The following is a 15685-nucleotide window of genomic DNA, read 5'->3' on the forward strand; positions in this document are numbered from 1 at the left end:
TGGCGGCGGCGGCAGCGGCGGCGGCGGCGGCGGGAGCAGCCGCCCCGGCGGCAGGTTCAATAAACAGAAAAGTGTTACCGTTCTCGCCTGGAAGGATCCTGCTGAAAGCTGGGCTTGGTGGGCGCCATCTTCCTGCTATTTTTTTTCCTCTCTTACTTTTTGCCTCTCTCCCCCCTCCCGGGGTGGGGGGCGTGGGGAGGGCGGGGGGTGTGCGTGTGCGTGGGGTGGCGGGAGTGAGTGCGGGCGTGCGCGGCGCTCAGCGGCGGCCCAGCGGGCGGCGCCGTGGCCGTGGCGGCGGCGGCGGCGGCCGTGCTGCTGAGGCGAGGAGGCTACGGAAAAGTAGTAGGGCCGGAGCCTCGCCGGCGGCCGGCCGTCCCCTCGCGCCGCCGGTGCCTCTCGCCGCAGGTCGCCGCCTCCTCCGCCGCCTGCGCCTTCTCCTCCCCCTGCTCGCCTGGCGCCGCTGCCGTCCATGCGCCGCAGAGCCCCCGCGGCCCGGGCCGCTCCGGCTCCCGAGACATGCCCAGCGCGGAGACAGGCGACCGGCGGCGGAGGAGGAGGAGGAGGGGGAGGCGGCGGCGGGGGGAGGCGGCCTCGCGGCCCCGCGGGCAGCCCGGCCCAGGGCCCCGCCGCCTCCGGGTTCTCGCCCTTGCGCGCCGCCACACCCCCCGCAGTCTCCCCCACCGCAGCCACCCAAGGCTGGCCTGGTGGCAGGTGGGGCACACACCCTCCTGGCGGGGGGCGGAGGGGCTTAGGCCAGGAGGGGCGGGGAGGGGAGGACGCGCAGGGGGTTCCCAGCTTGACCGCTGTGAAAGTATTTCTGGGCATTTTCCAGCTGCTTTGCTCCAGAGCGCTCTCTTGCACGCAGACACACCCCCCCTTCTCTCTCTCTCCCTTCATGTCTCTCTCCTCTCCCCCCCCCCGTGTTTCTCTCTCTCTCTCTTTGCGCCTCTCTCCCTCTCTCTCCCTCCCTCTCTCCCTCTCTCTCTCCCTCTCTCTCTCCCTCTCTCTCTCCCTCTCTCTCTCCCTCTCTCTCTCTCTCTCTCCCTCTCCCTCTCTCTCTCTCTCTCTCTCTCTCTCTCTCTCTCTCTCTCTCTCTCGTTGAGGGACTGGGAAGCTCGGCTGCCGGCGCAACAACGCCACTCAGTTGCAGTTTCGAACACTTCTCTCGAGTATCGCAGCCAGGAGGAAAGGAACACAGAGGAACTGGGAGGCCACGGGAGCGGGCTCGGGCAGGACCGCGTCCCGGGCGCGCCTTCGGGGACAGCGTGTCGGGGTGCGCTGGCGGAGCGGCCCTTAGAGCCCAGGGGGCGGGCGCAGCGGCAGCACAGGCACCTTGTGGCTCGGGTGCTCTCAGCAGCTTTTCAAAGCCGGTGTTTCTGCGTTATTCACGCACATACAAGTCTGCAGACTTCGGGGTTCACGGGTGAATCCCCAGGACTTTAAACGTGGTTAGATAAAAATGCCTCTCCCGACTCCGCTCTTAGGACCTGGGACCGGACCGGACTGCGGGCCTCTGGGATCTAGCCCAGAGACCTCTGTATTTACAGCTCAGCGAGGCCTAGAGAAAAGGCCACTTAGTGCAGGGCCAGTGCTGGAATCCTGTTGCCTGGGGAGCCCCTGGTCAGAGCGTTTTCTCCGCTAAACCACTCTGCCGGCTGTGGGCTGCTTTTTAGGGAGAAACTTGGGTTGGTCATGTGTCACCCAAGAAAGTCGAAAGGACTCCCAAAGCATTTCCACTTTGAATAAATAAAAGGTTTCCAGAGGGAAGCATCAGTCCTATCAAAGGCTTTGCATTGTACTTTAAACAAGAAAAAATAGACCTGCAAAGGAATCTCCTTCAATTCTACCATTCCAATACAGTAGGGCTGAGAGTTGAAAACTTGGAAAACAGGTGTTTTTCGTGGCAGAGGTGTTTAATCTACGTGACAGTGTTTGAGTTCTCTTTGGACTACACTCTACAGGTAGGAGAAGATGAGAGTGACTGAAAAATGAGCTGAAGTGGAGAGTGTTGAGTACAAGATATACGTGGGCTGGAAAGGAGGGGGAAAAGTTGCCTGCTAGAAGTTTTGGCTCCAGGACAGCCAGCCTAGGGCGTTTCTACCCAAAGATGACAAATGAGAGAAGCTTGTGTTCTCCCTACAGGCCACTTTTTGCTTGAAACCGCCCCCCGCCCCCCTACCCTGTCACTCTGTCATCAAACTTCCCAAAAGAATTTAATGAAAAAAGGGAGGAAAAAGGGTAAAATTATGTCACCATTCACTTTAGCAAACATATCCAGGTCTTGAGGTGGAAACTATGTCTGCCCTTTGCAACCCAGCAGCCTAACATGTAGGTGGTCACATTCCTAATAAAATGCCAGAGGATAGGATAGGGGACTCTTGACTCAGACCCTGCCAATAATCTTCCTGCCCCACATGACCCACTCCCCTCTCCCCAAATTAACTGAAATCAAAGGCAGTAACAGGTGTCATCATATCTAAGTAACAAAACCAAAGAAGGGATACATTTTTCACACCTTCTCTTCTGTCAATATGACAGAAAAATGAGAAGGAAATAATACTTCCTAAAGGCTAAAGTTTAGAGCTGATTATTTTTTAAAGCTTTAGTCTTTAGAACTGCAGTGGGAGTCAGAGACCTGATAAAGTGGCCCAAATTCAAAGATGAAGGCAGAAGCATCAGTGTAGCTTTCAGTATTGGAGTGGGGGACCACAGAGGATTACCCATGGGTGCTCCTGACTTGCAGGGAAATTGGCCCTGGGGAGATCTTTATGGTGAAGGACACCAACACTCTGAGAGTAAACCTAAAGGCTGAAAATTTATGACCACTTCTTACACCCAATTCATATCTTCAGGGTTAGTTGAAGTTCCCCGGAGGTTCCTGAAATCGTCCAAAGGCCATCTGACATTTCTGACCCCTGACTACGTACTTCACAGACCATACTATTGTGACTATTGCCTGCACTTCCTAGTTAAAGTGACCGCTGGATTCTATTGTCATTTAAATGTTTTACAAGTGACAAAAAAAAAAAAACCCCATATCTGAACCATGAAAAGGAAAAATCTAATTCTTTTCTAGTTCTTTATGTTTGAAAGATTCCCAGATCTTTTGTATTAAAGGTTCTTGTAATCACTGAAGTAAAACAAGACTAAAATAATTTAAATAAAAAAATCTCTTTGACAAGGAATAGCCTCTTTTTGAGTTATTTTCAAGACTCTCTTTTTAAAACTTCCGACAGTACTCAGAGCATATAATGAAGTCTTCTGCAGAATATTTGCAATAGTGAGCATCAACTTGGAAAACACTCAGTGCATTATGCAAAATCTGCTCTGGTCGCTGGGCCATTGGTTAGAAGGCACAAAATATGGCAGTGATAGATTATCTTAACCTTTTCAGTTTAAACACTGTTGGTTCAAATCAAAGGTTCTCAAATCAATGAAGTTTGAAATACAAGGTAAAAATAGGAGCTGTTATTTGAATTATGCATTGTGTATATTTTAAGTTAAATGCCATTGGCAAATCTCTCAGATGTTTAATCGTGTGCAATCTGGGAAACACAAATATTTAATTTCACACTTTCGTGTGTTCTTTTTTTCCTCATCGTCTGTAAAACTGATCCCCACAAATGGGAAGCTTACCTTCCATGCTACATTGTTAGTTTTTCTCAGCACATTTTTGTGGTTTACATTTTTGATAAAATCTTGGAACATCGCAAGTTGTTCTTAAGGAAAAACTTCAGGGTTCTAGGGCTGTTGGTGGTACTAAATTTTTTCCTCTTTCTTTCCTAACTGCATCAAAGCATGTTTACTATTTAAATGTCACAACCATATTTTTTAAATCCATAAATGTTTGGAAGAAATGCAAACAAGAAATACCTTAAAACTTCCTTTTTACCACCTAAGCTAACTTTGTAAAATTTGCTCCCTAACTTGCATCTCTGAATCTTACGCATTTGCATTATAATACGTTTAAGATGAATACTTAACAGCGCCGAGGAGACTCGGATTTCATGCTGTATTTCCCTGTAGTAACAGGTGACATGATAACACTATTATGTAGAATTGCAAGTCTACAGCTACACGTGAAAATCGTTCCTATTCTGTTTGGAAACAAATGATCAATCAGCCTCCGGTTGATCAATTGCCCCCCTGGCTGCCCGTCAGCGCGAGTCCGCACCAAGCAGAGGCATTGAGAAAATTCCGCTGAAGGGGACGGGGATCCCAAACTTTGCAAAAGCACCTTGTGCGGTGTCTCAGACTTCGCTGTAACTCCTTGGCTATGCGGGGTTGAGGCTGTGGATTTGGGGCCAGGCAGAAGGCAAAGGATGACTTGACTTCTCCAGTACACTACAGTGCCTTTCAATCCGAATTGTGAATTATTTTTTTCTGTCTTATCTGTAGAACAAGGGGCAAGCAAAGTAAGCCCTGGCGATGTGCATGTGTGTTGTAACGCATAAAACAGGAGGCAAAGTGAGTCCCACCCCAGGACCCCGGGGCAGGGGGACTATCCCAGCCCAGGCGAGACTACTCACCGCTGCTGGTAGGAGGTGATGCCCTGGACGTTCTGCGGGGTGCCGTTGGCCGCGGCGCCGGCCCTCCCCATGCCCGCGCCGGCCGGCACCCCTGCGGCCGCCCCGCCGGCCGCCGCGGCCGTCACCTGCACGCTGAAATCCGGAAAGATTCGGATCATCGCCGCGGCTTCGGCCCCCGGGCGCGGCGGCTCTGGGCGAGGGCTGGCGGGGGCTCGGGCTGGGGCTCGGGCGGCGGCGGCAGCAGCAGCGCGAGCAGCGGCGGCGGCAGCAGCGGAGCCAGGCACCAGCCTGCAATCCCATTAGTGAGCCGCGGCCACTGTGCGCGGCGGAGAGGCGCTTTGATGTGCGCGCAGCGGGCTGGGGGGGCCACAAGCGCGAGGAGGAGGTGCGGGGGGAGTGCGAGGGACTTGCAAACAGCAAAACGTGTCAGGGTGGGGCCTTTTTTCCCTTTTGGGGGGCGGTGGTGCTCCCCCCTCTTTCCAGGATGTTGCTCTCACTGGCTGCTCCGGCTGCGCCGCGAGAGCCCAGCTGAGGGAAGAAGGGGAGGGGGTGGCGGAGGAAGGATGCACCGGGAGGCTTGGAGAGGACTTGGCCGGTGCAAGGGAATGACGGGCAGCGGAGGGTGCCTTTCTTTCCCGCCCCCTCAGCGCACACGCGCGCACACACACACACACACACACACACACACACACACACACACCGCGCACTTCCAACCCAAAGTGTAAGACAGGCGCACTCTCCCCTCTGTTCTCTAGAGAAATAACTAGCATCAAGGCTGGCTCGCGCCTCCTACGGCTTCCAGCAACCTGGACTCCAGCCCGCGTGTGCAGGAATGGGGGCACAGAGCTTCCCCTCCCGGCCGGGACCCCTCTCTGCCCGTCTTCTGTACACCAAGCAGTGCGAGGTTTGCCAACTGCAAGTTGGACTACTGAGAACTTGATGCTTATCGAAGAGGAATGGTGTGCAAAGGAGAAAGGGAGGGGGGAGCTGCTTTTGTGCAACGGAGAGTTTGTTCCTTTTATAAGAAGGGACTCTCCTCGCTCCTGGTGGGCGGGCGTGTTGGTCTTGGACAAACTTGCGAGGTGGAGATTGTAGGTCCAGCTGGAGCGATCCGGGTGAGCCCCTAATGATCCATGTTCGTACGCCCCTTTCGAATGAGGAAACGAATAACTAGCAGCCACAACTGGGGCTAATTCTGCAAATTCCAACCACCAGGGAAACAAAAAGAGAAAACACGTGCATTTATTTCCTTGTGTCTTCCAGTTACTTCTTTACATTGTTACATCGATGTTTCTTTAGGGGGCAAGAAGGGATGCTGTGGTTTGGGCGCTCCTTTTTATGACAACTTGCACTCCTCGCCTGCATAGTGGGTGGGGACAGCGGGAGGATGATTACCCCCACCTCCTGCCCAGGACCACCCCGTTGCCCCACTTCCTCCCTCTTTCTTCTCGGTCGCTAGTCGGGACCTGAGTTGCCGGGCGAAGGGTGCAGCCCCTACGCAAAGCGGTGCTCGGGCTCCCCTCTTCTTGCGGTCTCCCACACGCGACACGCTTTGCTGGTGTTGCTGTTGGTTGCCCCATCTCGTTTTCTTCTCTTTTCCTCTCCCCGCACACCGAGGCCCGGGCCTGGCAGCTGAGGAACGAGTGGCCGCCGCGCCCGCCGCGCAAACCCAAGTTGGGCTCGGTGGAGCTTGGTGGCCGCGGCCGCATCGCCCGACCCTCGGCCAATAGTGCCTCTCCGGGCCAGGCACCTGCTTAACCCTTTGAGCTTGGGGCGCAGCCGGCCGCTGGGACCCAGAGGGGCAGGGCCGATTGGTCAGAAGTTGCCAAGGATGAGAGCCGTACAGATTGCCCAGCCCGCCGTCCCCGCACAAGGTCTGGAGGCCAGACGCCTGCCCTCGCAGCAGACCTGGGCGTCCCCTTCTACCCCCTCGTGGCTCCGGGAGAATAGCCAAGCCTCACAAAGGACGGTCCGCGCCCCAGCGGCGTCCCGCGCTGGCGGAGCAACCTCTGCGCTCCCCTAACCCGAGTCAGTTTCCGGAGAAGCCGCCCGCGCCCGGCAGCCACTGGGAGACAGGGGAGGCAGCCCCAGCTTTGGCTGGCCGGGCCCATGGCGCAGCTGCGTTTCCATTTTCCTCTCAAAGAAAATGCTTTGGACGGCAGATAATGCCAGGAGATATGAAACTGCTTCGTCCCCCACATGTTGCACGTAAAAAGAATCGTAATGAGCATCTGTGGCGTGTACTAGGGATCCCAGGAGTTAGCTAAGATCTAACTGAGGCCCTGACTACCTCCTTCCTGGGAAGGGGTCATTTTCTAGTTTAAAAATATTTCATTCAGGGATACCTGTTCAGTGGCCAAATGCAAAGTCACTGAACCGGCGGGGGTGAGGGGTGTTGAGAGGGTAGGGGTACCTGGGTAGGTGCAAAGCCGCCTTCTAGTGATCAGATCACAGATGTGGGTCCTCTTCCCAGTAGTCCCTGCAGGTCGACTCTGGTCTCTGCGCTCTCCCCTCTCCACCTCTCATCCTCAGGAATGGGTCTGAACAGGAGATCTCAAATGCTACCCCTTGGATCTGGACAGGCTTTCCTGTTGAAAGAAATGGGAGTTCGTGCCAGTTATAGAGAGGTCAAGAATGTTCTAGGGGTTGGGAAAAGGTCGCATTCTCTGACTGATTTGGTCAGGCCAGTAGTACTGTAGGCCAAAGGAAGCCCAGTTACCGGCTGACAAAGTAAGCTACAAATGAACATATATGCAGGCAGTGGCTTTCTCTACAATAGCATTTGTCTGAATTATTGGCTCATTGTGGGGTGGTGCCCGTGCCTGGCATCTCATAACCAGGCCAACCAGTTGGTGGAGGTTTCCAGCAAGTGGCTCTTGTTCCCCTGTATACATGCGATGTTCCAAGCCAGAGCCTGTTGATCCAGAGGCAGTCCCTAATGTGCGAAATGATGCCAAAGGGGGTTAAAATCAGCTTTGGCCAAAAAAGCAGGATTTTTAGAAAATTTCTTTCTCTGTTAAAGCATTCTCTGCATAATCAACAATGAGTTATATTTATACAGTATCACCCTTCTCCTTCAATTGTTTTTAATACTGATTTGATGAATAGAAAAGACCAGCAATTATATTTTATTAACTATTTATTTTGCAGAATAGTTGGTCTGGAAATACGTGGTTCTGCTTCCCTTCTCTTCTGGAAGGCAAGTTTTTCTTGGAAGCCCAAAGGGCAAACATCCCACTGGAAAGAATATATGAGCTCTATTGTAAGACGTTTAAAATTAGATATGCTGAAGCTACTTCAATTGTATTTGATACTATTAAAATAGAGTTTAATAAGCACATTCAAATGCAAAGTTTCAAGCTGTCAACTATACGTATTTAAGAGAATTAGTATGGCTCCTGCCCTCCAGAAACTTCTTTTCTAAAATAGAAATACACAGAACACTCAAAGAAGACTTAGACAGTAGGTTACATTAGGATGCCTAAGTCTGCTTCAGTATTTTGTCCTTACATGTAAAATTTTGGAAGTTTGGTTTGCATGCATGAAAGACAAATTCCTTATTGGATCTGCTTATCTCCATGTTCATTTAGGACCTTAAGGAAAATATAAGTTTATTCCCTCATTAGTAATTCAGATTTCATTAGTCTACTCTTTCAGTTAAAATCTTTACATGCCAGCAGCTGTTTTGAAATATTTTGAAAGTTGCTTTGGCACTCATCCAACCAAAGGGCTCCAGTTAGCATTACACTGTATACTTTCTCATATAATAACCTCCTCTCCCCCACAAATCTACGTATTAGGGTATGTAGAGATATAGAAAAGGATTTTATGATGTTTTAACTCTGAGTACATACATATAATATATACACAGCTACCACAATTACATATTTACATCTTCATCCTCGTTGTCAGTGTACAACTGTGCCTTTTGTTCATCTGATAAAAATATCTATTCTTTGGATATTCATTTCCATTTACTTAGAGGTAAGTGGTTTGACTTCAAATTTTCATGATTGGCTGTCAGAAACTGCCAATGACAGGTTAGGAGAGAGGTGTCACAAAGCTTGATTGTATCTAATTTTTGCTTTACTTTGGTCAGCTATTTAAGAGGAAAATAAAATAGTACACAGAGTTCAGAATAAGAAAAAGCAAAACAAAATAAATAGAATGAAAATACTTTATGTAATGAATAAGGTAAGAAATGCTTTACTCTGAAACAGTGTTTTATTGAAGTGATCATGCTTCAGTGGGAGGTATTTTTTTTTCCATTAAAAAAAAAATAAAAATGTGAGATAATTTACAACAATCTGAGAGGTGAGTCTTCATTGTAGGAAGAGCCCTGAGCTAAAATCAAGGTCCCTCCACATCCTGGGAAGGAGATTTTACATTCTGTAGAGGGGTTAAAATTTTTATTTAAATAATTTTCTCTTTTCTCCTTAATCCAAATTGAATTCAAGCTCTTACTGCTAAGTTTACCATGCTATTAATATGTCCCCTAGTCCATCCGAAAGCAAAACTATAATGTCATGGGAGAAAAAAAATAACATAAACTTAGCAATAATGTCTTACTTGAAATTCCAGAAGAGAAACTAAGGAATTAAGAGAGAATATCTAATAAATCATTATTTATAATATATGTGTGTCCATATATAATATATAAGGAGAGTACTGGGGATTTTTTCATATTAATACTACCTATATCAAATACTAAATATCTCAAGCTATTATGCTAAACTAATTCTCAGAGGACTTTATAAATATACAGCTAGAAAGAGAAGAGCTTTAGTTAAAAGAGAAGAAAATCCTATAGCTGTTTTTTAAATTCAGCAGCAGGCAGTAGGGGAGGAGGAACTGTTTTTAAAAAAATCAGTGAGTGGGGATGGGTCTCAAATCCAGTTTTTTTTTTTAAGTTAAAATATTCACACATTGTGGTAATCTTATTCCAAAGCATGTGCCAATCAATAGAATCTAACTAAAGCTAAACTTAGACTTACACACAAAATAACTAAATTCTCTCAACATACTTAAAAGACTAATTTGTCTTTAAACATCAGTCTCAAAAACATTTTGTTGCTTATTTTTTTCATGAAAGAGGACTTGATTCTGGAGTTGAAATTTTCTAATTTTTAGGAGACAATTTAAAATCTACCTCTTGTGATAAAGGAGTCCCAGATGTTGGTTCTATATGAGTTGGGACTTGTGCCACAAATCTAAAGGCCCATGCTCCTTTTTGTTTCAATGAAAAATACACTTAGTGCAAACTGGAAATTTTATTTCTGCTGGGCTTGATTCCTCCAGGTAGGCATACTTAAATAGCCAATGGACTCTTTCCTTCACTTAATTTTCTTATTAATTATAAAATTATTAATTCAGTGCCTGGTTGATTGAAGGAGTGACTAATTGCTTTGGACTGGTTTTTTTTCTCAAAATGAAAACAACCATACTAGATGAATTTTTTACTTGAATTTTTCATTTTCAGTAGGATAGGATATTTTATAAATCTAATCACATAGCAAATCAGCAACTGGTTTTATTAGGCTCCATGCTGTGTCCACCATTCTGTTTTTATTAAAGTGTTATATCTCTCCACCTAGAGGAGTGATTCTCAAACTTTAGCATGCCTCAGAACCACAAGAAGGGCTTATTAAAGCAGATTTCTGGGCCTTACCTTTACAGTATCTTATTCAGTAGGGCTGGGGTGGGGCTAATAATTTGCATTTCTAACAAATTCCTAGATGATATTGATATGCTTCAGGCACCATATTTGAGAATCACTGACCTGCAGTGCTTGTGATGGAGGGTTGTGTTGGGAGGTCAGATCCCAAGTTTGCTACACACACTTGAGTGGTCAAGGGCAAGTTCTTTAGGCTCTCTCGGCTTCCACAACCTAACTTAGTATTAATTCAGGCCAGCACAAATGGATTTGTCCTGCATGCTGGGGATTCAGGCACAGTTCCTTCCTTCAGGGAGCCAAGAGTTTCTTAGCAGAAGTAAATATGTAAAGAAATAAATTGCAATAAATTGTCCTAAAGGCAACAACACATTTATGTAAAAAGTGCAAAAGTGGCATGGGGTGCTGGGAGTTGAAGCAGATGAGAAGAGTAATAAAACATGGCTAGGAGCCTGGGGTGAGCATCGTGCATTCTGGGTTTGAATACAGCTCTACCATGTACAAGCTGGGTGACTTCAAGCAACTTGTTTGTCTTCACCAAGCCTCAGGTCCTTTTTTTTGTAAAGCTCAAAGGATTGTTGCAGGGTTTAATTGATATAAAGTGTATCAAGTACTTAGTACAGTGCCTGACTCATGTTAATTATTCAGTGAAAGGTAATCATCACCATGAGGAAAATCTCTTAATTTCTCTTCTAAGTTCTCTTCTGTAAAGATGGGAAAGTATTCGATGGTTACCCAGGTAAGTTTAGAAATATTTATATGCTCTATGTATGAATGTTGTCAAGTTTAAAGAGTTACTTATTTTAAACTCTACAATGATATACCTGAAATTATACATGACTAATTCTTTTGATCAAAGTCAAGAAAGACACCAGACAAAAACACTGTAAGTGTTCCCTAAAGTCCTGAGCACTTTCCTAGAGGCTTGAAGTTCTGCTTTACACAAAGGGCAGTAAACTTCTGACATTAATCCTATGCAAGAAATGTAAAGGCATAAAATAACATAGCTTCACAAAGTGTAAATACAATTCAGATAGCAGATCCACTACTGTATTGGTTATTAATGGAAATGAAGATATTTGAGTTTTATTTCCAATCTATTATAGTTAATGAGGGTAAGGATAACTGTGATCTTTCACCAGAGTATTCTTTAGTGCAATGATTCACTAGCATTTTTGTCTCAAGTCCTATTTAACTCTTAAACATTTGGGGGCCACTCAAGAGTTTTGGATTATGTAGCTCACATTTCTCAAAATTTAAGGCAGTCAAAATTAACACACATATATAAAAAGTTCTTATTCATTAGTTCATTTAAAAACTAACAATAAATTCTTTACCTGTTAACCTAAATAACGTCTTTTATTTTAAAAATTAACTGTTTTTCCCAAATGAAAAATTAGAAGAGTAATAATTGTTTTATATGTTTTCGTTTTCTTTACTGTCTGGCTTAATAGAAGACAACCAGAGTCCCGTATCTTTTCTATATTCAGTCTGTTACAATAAATTGTTTTGGTGAAGAAAATCCAGCTTCACCTAGACACGTGGTTAGAAAAGAGATAAGTTAAATTTTAACAGCTTTTACATTTACTTGTGGATATTCTTCTTTGCTGTTGTTAAGCCAACACTCAACAAGTAGTAATTTCTTAAAAGTTACCTGTAATGTGGAATCTGGAATCATATTAAGAAAATTTTCACACTCTAATCATTGAAATCCATTGGACTGTAGATTTTTTTGTCCATGCATTACTTTGTATCATCATGCAGGGATCATTTTTAAAACATTAACTAACTGGATTATGCAGATCTTCCAAAGATCATTTCATTTTACAATATTAAAAAAATCACATTTGCTAGTGTCACTACCACTCTGCTCAGTAAAGTCTTTATGTATTGGGAAGCTATCAAGCTTACAGTGGCAGGCACAAGTTTCCTAAAATTCTAATTTTCACTTGAAATCTCCAATATTATTATTGATAATCAAGTACTGTCAGTTGTATCTTCAAAGTGACAGATGCATTTTATTCATTTTCAAGAAAATGTCTGCCAGATACCTACAGCTGAATGCTCATTGTTTGTTAGTTATTCTTTCAAGCATCAATAGTGTTCCACGAAAAAATTGGCTAGTTCAGCTTGCAATGAAAATGATGGCACAAGTATTTTTTTGAGATACATATAGGTATGTAGCACACATGCTTTAGAGGTACTTCCCATTTCATCACAAAAGGATATTTAAAAGATATGTATTCAAGGGTCCACATTTAATAAAGTTAATAATTCTTACTGCTTCATCAATGATGTTCTTAAATGAAACTTGTAGTTTTTGACTGTGAATGTGAGACAGGAGAGAATACAGTGACTATTAGTAGAGTTTAATGTTACCGCCTTGATTCACACTAATGCCCGAGCAGTTTTTCTCACCATTGACTTTGTACCATCAGCATCCACAGTGAGAAAGGCAAATAATATCTCAGAATTATTATATTATTAGTATTATTATAGTATATTAAAATAGTTCTGACTTCATGGATATCCTGAAAATGTCCTCAGCTCACACCTTGAGAACTGCTATCTTCAAAGTAAGTCTCAAGTAGTTATTATGACCAATAAGTAAAAGGAAAAGTATAAACTCTCTTTTTTCCTGGAGGAGTGGGTATAGGTCAGTGGTAGAGCGCATGTTTGGCATGCATGAGGGCATGAGGTTCTGGATTCAATCCCCAGTACCTCAATTAAAAAAAAAAAAAAAACCCTCTTTTTGCTGTGTTTATTTTCAAGAGTGAAAATACGCTTTGCAAATTATGTATTGCTTTGCTATCAAATCATTAATGGATTATTATAAATATTGTACTTAGGATTTTGATTTCATGTGGACTCAGAAATAGGCATTTTGTTTTCTTATACTGTCATCCAGGAAGTGGGTATAGTTTTGAGCAAAGCAATTCCAACATTTAATGTTGAAGATCTGGGACCAGGAATTTAATTTTCCCTCTGTTCTCTAAGAAAAAAATGGGAATCAAGAAATCAGAATGATACATCAGAAGGATGGAAAGATGAAACACAGGAAGAGTTAGATTACGTTCCATAGCAGGAAGACATTTTACATTATTCAGAACCTCTGGAGGGGCTGAGCCTCCCTTACTTGGGACATATTTTAGCAGAAAAAAATGCCCACCTTCTAGGAAATCTGATAAAGAATTTTTTTTCACTGTTAGAGTCAATGACCTTTAAGTTCATAATCTATGTAGACATAATATTTAATCATATTATATCTGTACCATAAGTAAAACACCTTAATGCTGTTTTCAAAGTGTTGTACAATCTTTCCAACACAGTTTCACAGGCAGCCGCAAATATTTTCTGTATTGTTTATCATTATTCTCAAGCCGGAGGATGTTTAAATCTTGTTCAAAATGAAAAAACAAACTGACTTACTGTACAAAGCATCTTCAGTTTCTCAAAACCCACAATCCAAAAGAAAAAAGAAAAGATCTGTAATTTAAGTATTTACGCTAATTAATTTTGTTTAAGTACCCTGGACAGCTGCTCAAGACACAAACCAAATAGGAGGGTAGTAACAACCTTTTGAAGTTAAATCACTACTTGTTATTAGTGACTCATATCAAAGGCATATCTCAAAGAGATGATAAGCTACTGAAGAATTAATCATTTATTATAGAATGTAAAGTAATCTTGTCTAAGAGTTATATCCCAACTGTGAGATATATTTTTGATGGAAGTCACTGAAGAAGCAGCTTCTTGGCTGACTTATTTACGGAGACAGCTTTTCAGAGCTTTTGACTCAGGGGAATCAAGAAAGGATGCGTATCAGAGAAATGTCATCTGTGTACCTTTGCACAATGTAAAACACTAACATAACTCTGTTTTAATTTTACTTGTTTTGACTGAAAAATAATCCCTCCTAAAAAGTGATTTGTGCGGTCACAGTCAAAGAAAATTATAAATTTGAGGAAGATTTATTGAGAATTATAAGTTATTATGTATGAGGGAAACCATTTAAACCAACTGCTCAGATTTCAAAGTTTTGCCAATCTTATTTTGTTTTACTTTGGAGAATGATAGAAAGTATTTTCACTTGGAAATTGCTTTGTTGCCAAAGATCTTGGTTTATTATAGTTTTTTTAATCTTTTTCTAAAAAGAAATACTGAATATTAAAGAAGTAAAATATACTGTATATGCAGTCACTCCAGCGTTGTGTAACAAAAAAAATGCAAATTAATAATTGCTAATGTAGGATAGAAGTTTCTCTCTCTCTTGTATAAATGTTTGGGATATAAGAGTCAAATGTGATTATATATATTTTTTCTTTTGTTAAAATGAAGAAAATGACAACATTTTAGACTTTTAGTGTAATAAGGAGTCTTGTATTGTGAGGTGTATGTTCAATTTGATTGATAACATAGAATTAAATCCAGGCAGACTTATTCAATAGTAATGTGGTCAACTATTGTTCCTTTGGCCCATATTCAGACTGTGAGGCATCAGCAACAAGAATCAGGATTATCCCACTGCTGTGTTTATAGTGGGAACATGGACCCTGGGAAACCCTACACCTTTCAGTAAGGGATTGACTGCAGGTATTCAGCAGTTTGAGAATGAGAGATCCTCCTGCTGGTGATCTTAGGTGTCTTAACATTTACAATCTGGTTCTGCACAAGGACAAGTTACGTCTCTAGAATGACTCACTGCCTCCAACCATTCCCTACCAAAGACTCTCCTCCCTTCAACTTGAGCGTCTCTTAACCTTCTAACTCCAGGTCTCTTTTCAAGCACATTCAGTACCATACACACTGTTGTATTTGAAAAGTTATGTTGCATTTGAAAGTTATAGAGAAACTCAGATATTTTAACAACAGCTTAGAAAACTCCATATTCTATTGTGTATGTTAGGGGGTCGGGAGAGGGAAAACTTGAAATCCAGTGCCTGGGTTTTAACCTGGCCAAGGACTTGAGGCAAATTATTTAATTGCTCAGGGAAGAGTTGCTTCTATTAATCTCCTTTTAATGATGCATGAATTTATTTCAACAAATACTCCTTGAGCACCTATTATATGCCAAGTATTCTTTTAGGCAGCAGGACATAAAACAAAGCTGCTGCTCATGTGAAAGTTCCACTATAGGTAAGAGAAGCAGCAATGAACTAACATCCGTAAAAGTTGGAAAAGACAGCATCATAGAGTTGTTATAAGGCTGAAATAAAGTAAATAATACAAAGTGTTTAGCCCAGTGCCTGACATGCAAACACTCTTCTAGGTGGAAGCTATCACTGATGGTATTATATGGATTTAGCAATAGCATTAATCAAAAAGCTGAAGTTTGCAATAATAGTCTAAAATAATATGCCTAGTCTACATGGAAGGTGCTATTCCTGTTTTGAAAAAAAATCTATATAATAGCTAATGGAAAATAATCCCACATTAAAATAACTTGTACTCTTTTATTTCTCTGAGTTTTCAGAGTAGAATATAT

At 43.5% G+C, this 15685-nt stretch overlaps 2 protein-coding genes across 9 annotated transcripts in view; both read right to left on the reverse strand.

Moving 5' to 3' along the window:
* The window catches only part of NPAS3 (neuronal PAS domain protein 3), a 794663-nt gene extending 794454 nt beyond the window's left edge, over positions 1–209 (reverse strand). For 5 of the 6 annotated variants that reach the window (XM_074365666.1, XM_074365667.1, XM_074365665.1 and 2 more), the window contains exon 1: positions 79–200. In XM_074365666.1, coding sequence (XP_074221767.1) covers positions 79–128 — 50 coding nt within the window. In that variant the 5' untranslated portion in view covers positions 129–200. Of the gene's footprint in view, positions 1–78 lie in introns of all 6 variants that reach the window. The other variant, XM_074365668.1, reaches the window with a different exon arrangement.
* A 5593-nt stretch (positions 210–5802) lies between these two features.
* The window catches only part of AKAP6 (A-kinase anchoring protein 6), a 563915-nt gene continuing 554032 nt past the window's right edge, over positions 5803–15685 (reverse strand). For all 3 annotated transcript variants that reach the window (XR_006727664.2, XR_012507556.1, XR_012507555.1), the window contains one exon: positions 5803–7117. The gene's annotated coding sequence lies outside the window, so the exon portion shown is untranslated. The remainder of the gene's footprint in view (positions 7118–15685) is intronic.

The sequence above is a fragment of the Camelus bactrianus genome, chromosome 6 (assembly GCF_048773025.1).
Source record: "Camelus bactrianus isolate YW-2024 breed Bactrian camel chromosome 6, ASM4877302v1, whole genome shotgun sequence".
Taxonomy (NCBI): Eukaryota; Metazoa; Chordata; class Mammalia; order Artiodactyla; family Camelidae; genus Camelus; species Camelus bactrianus.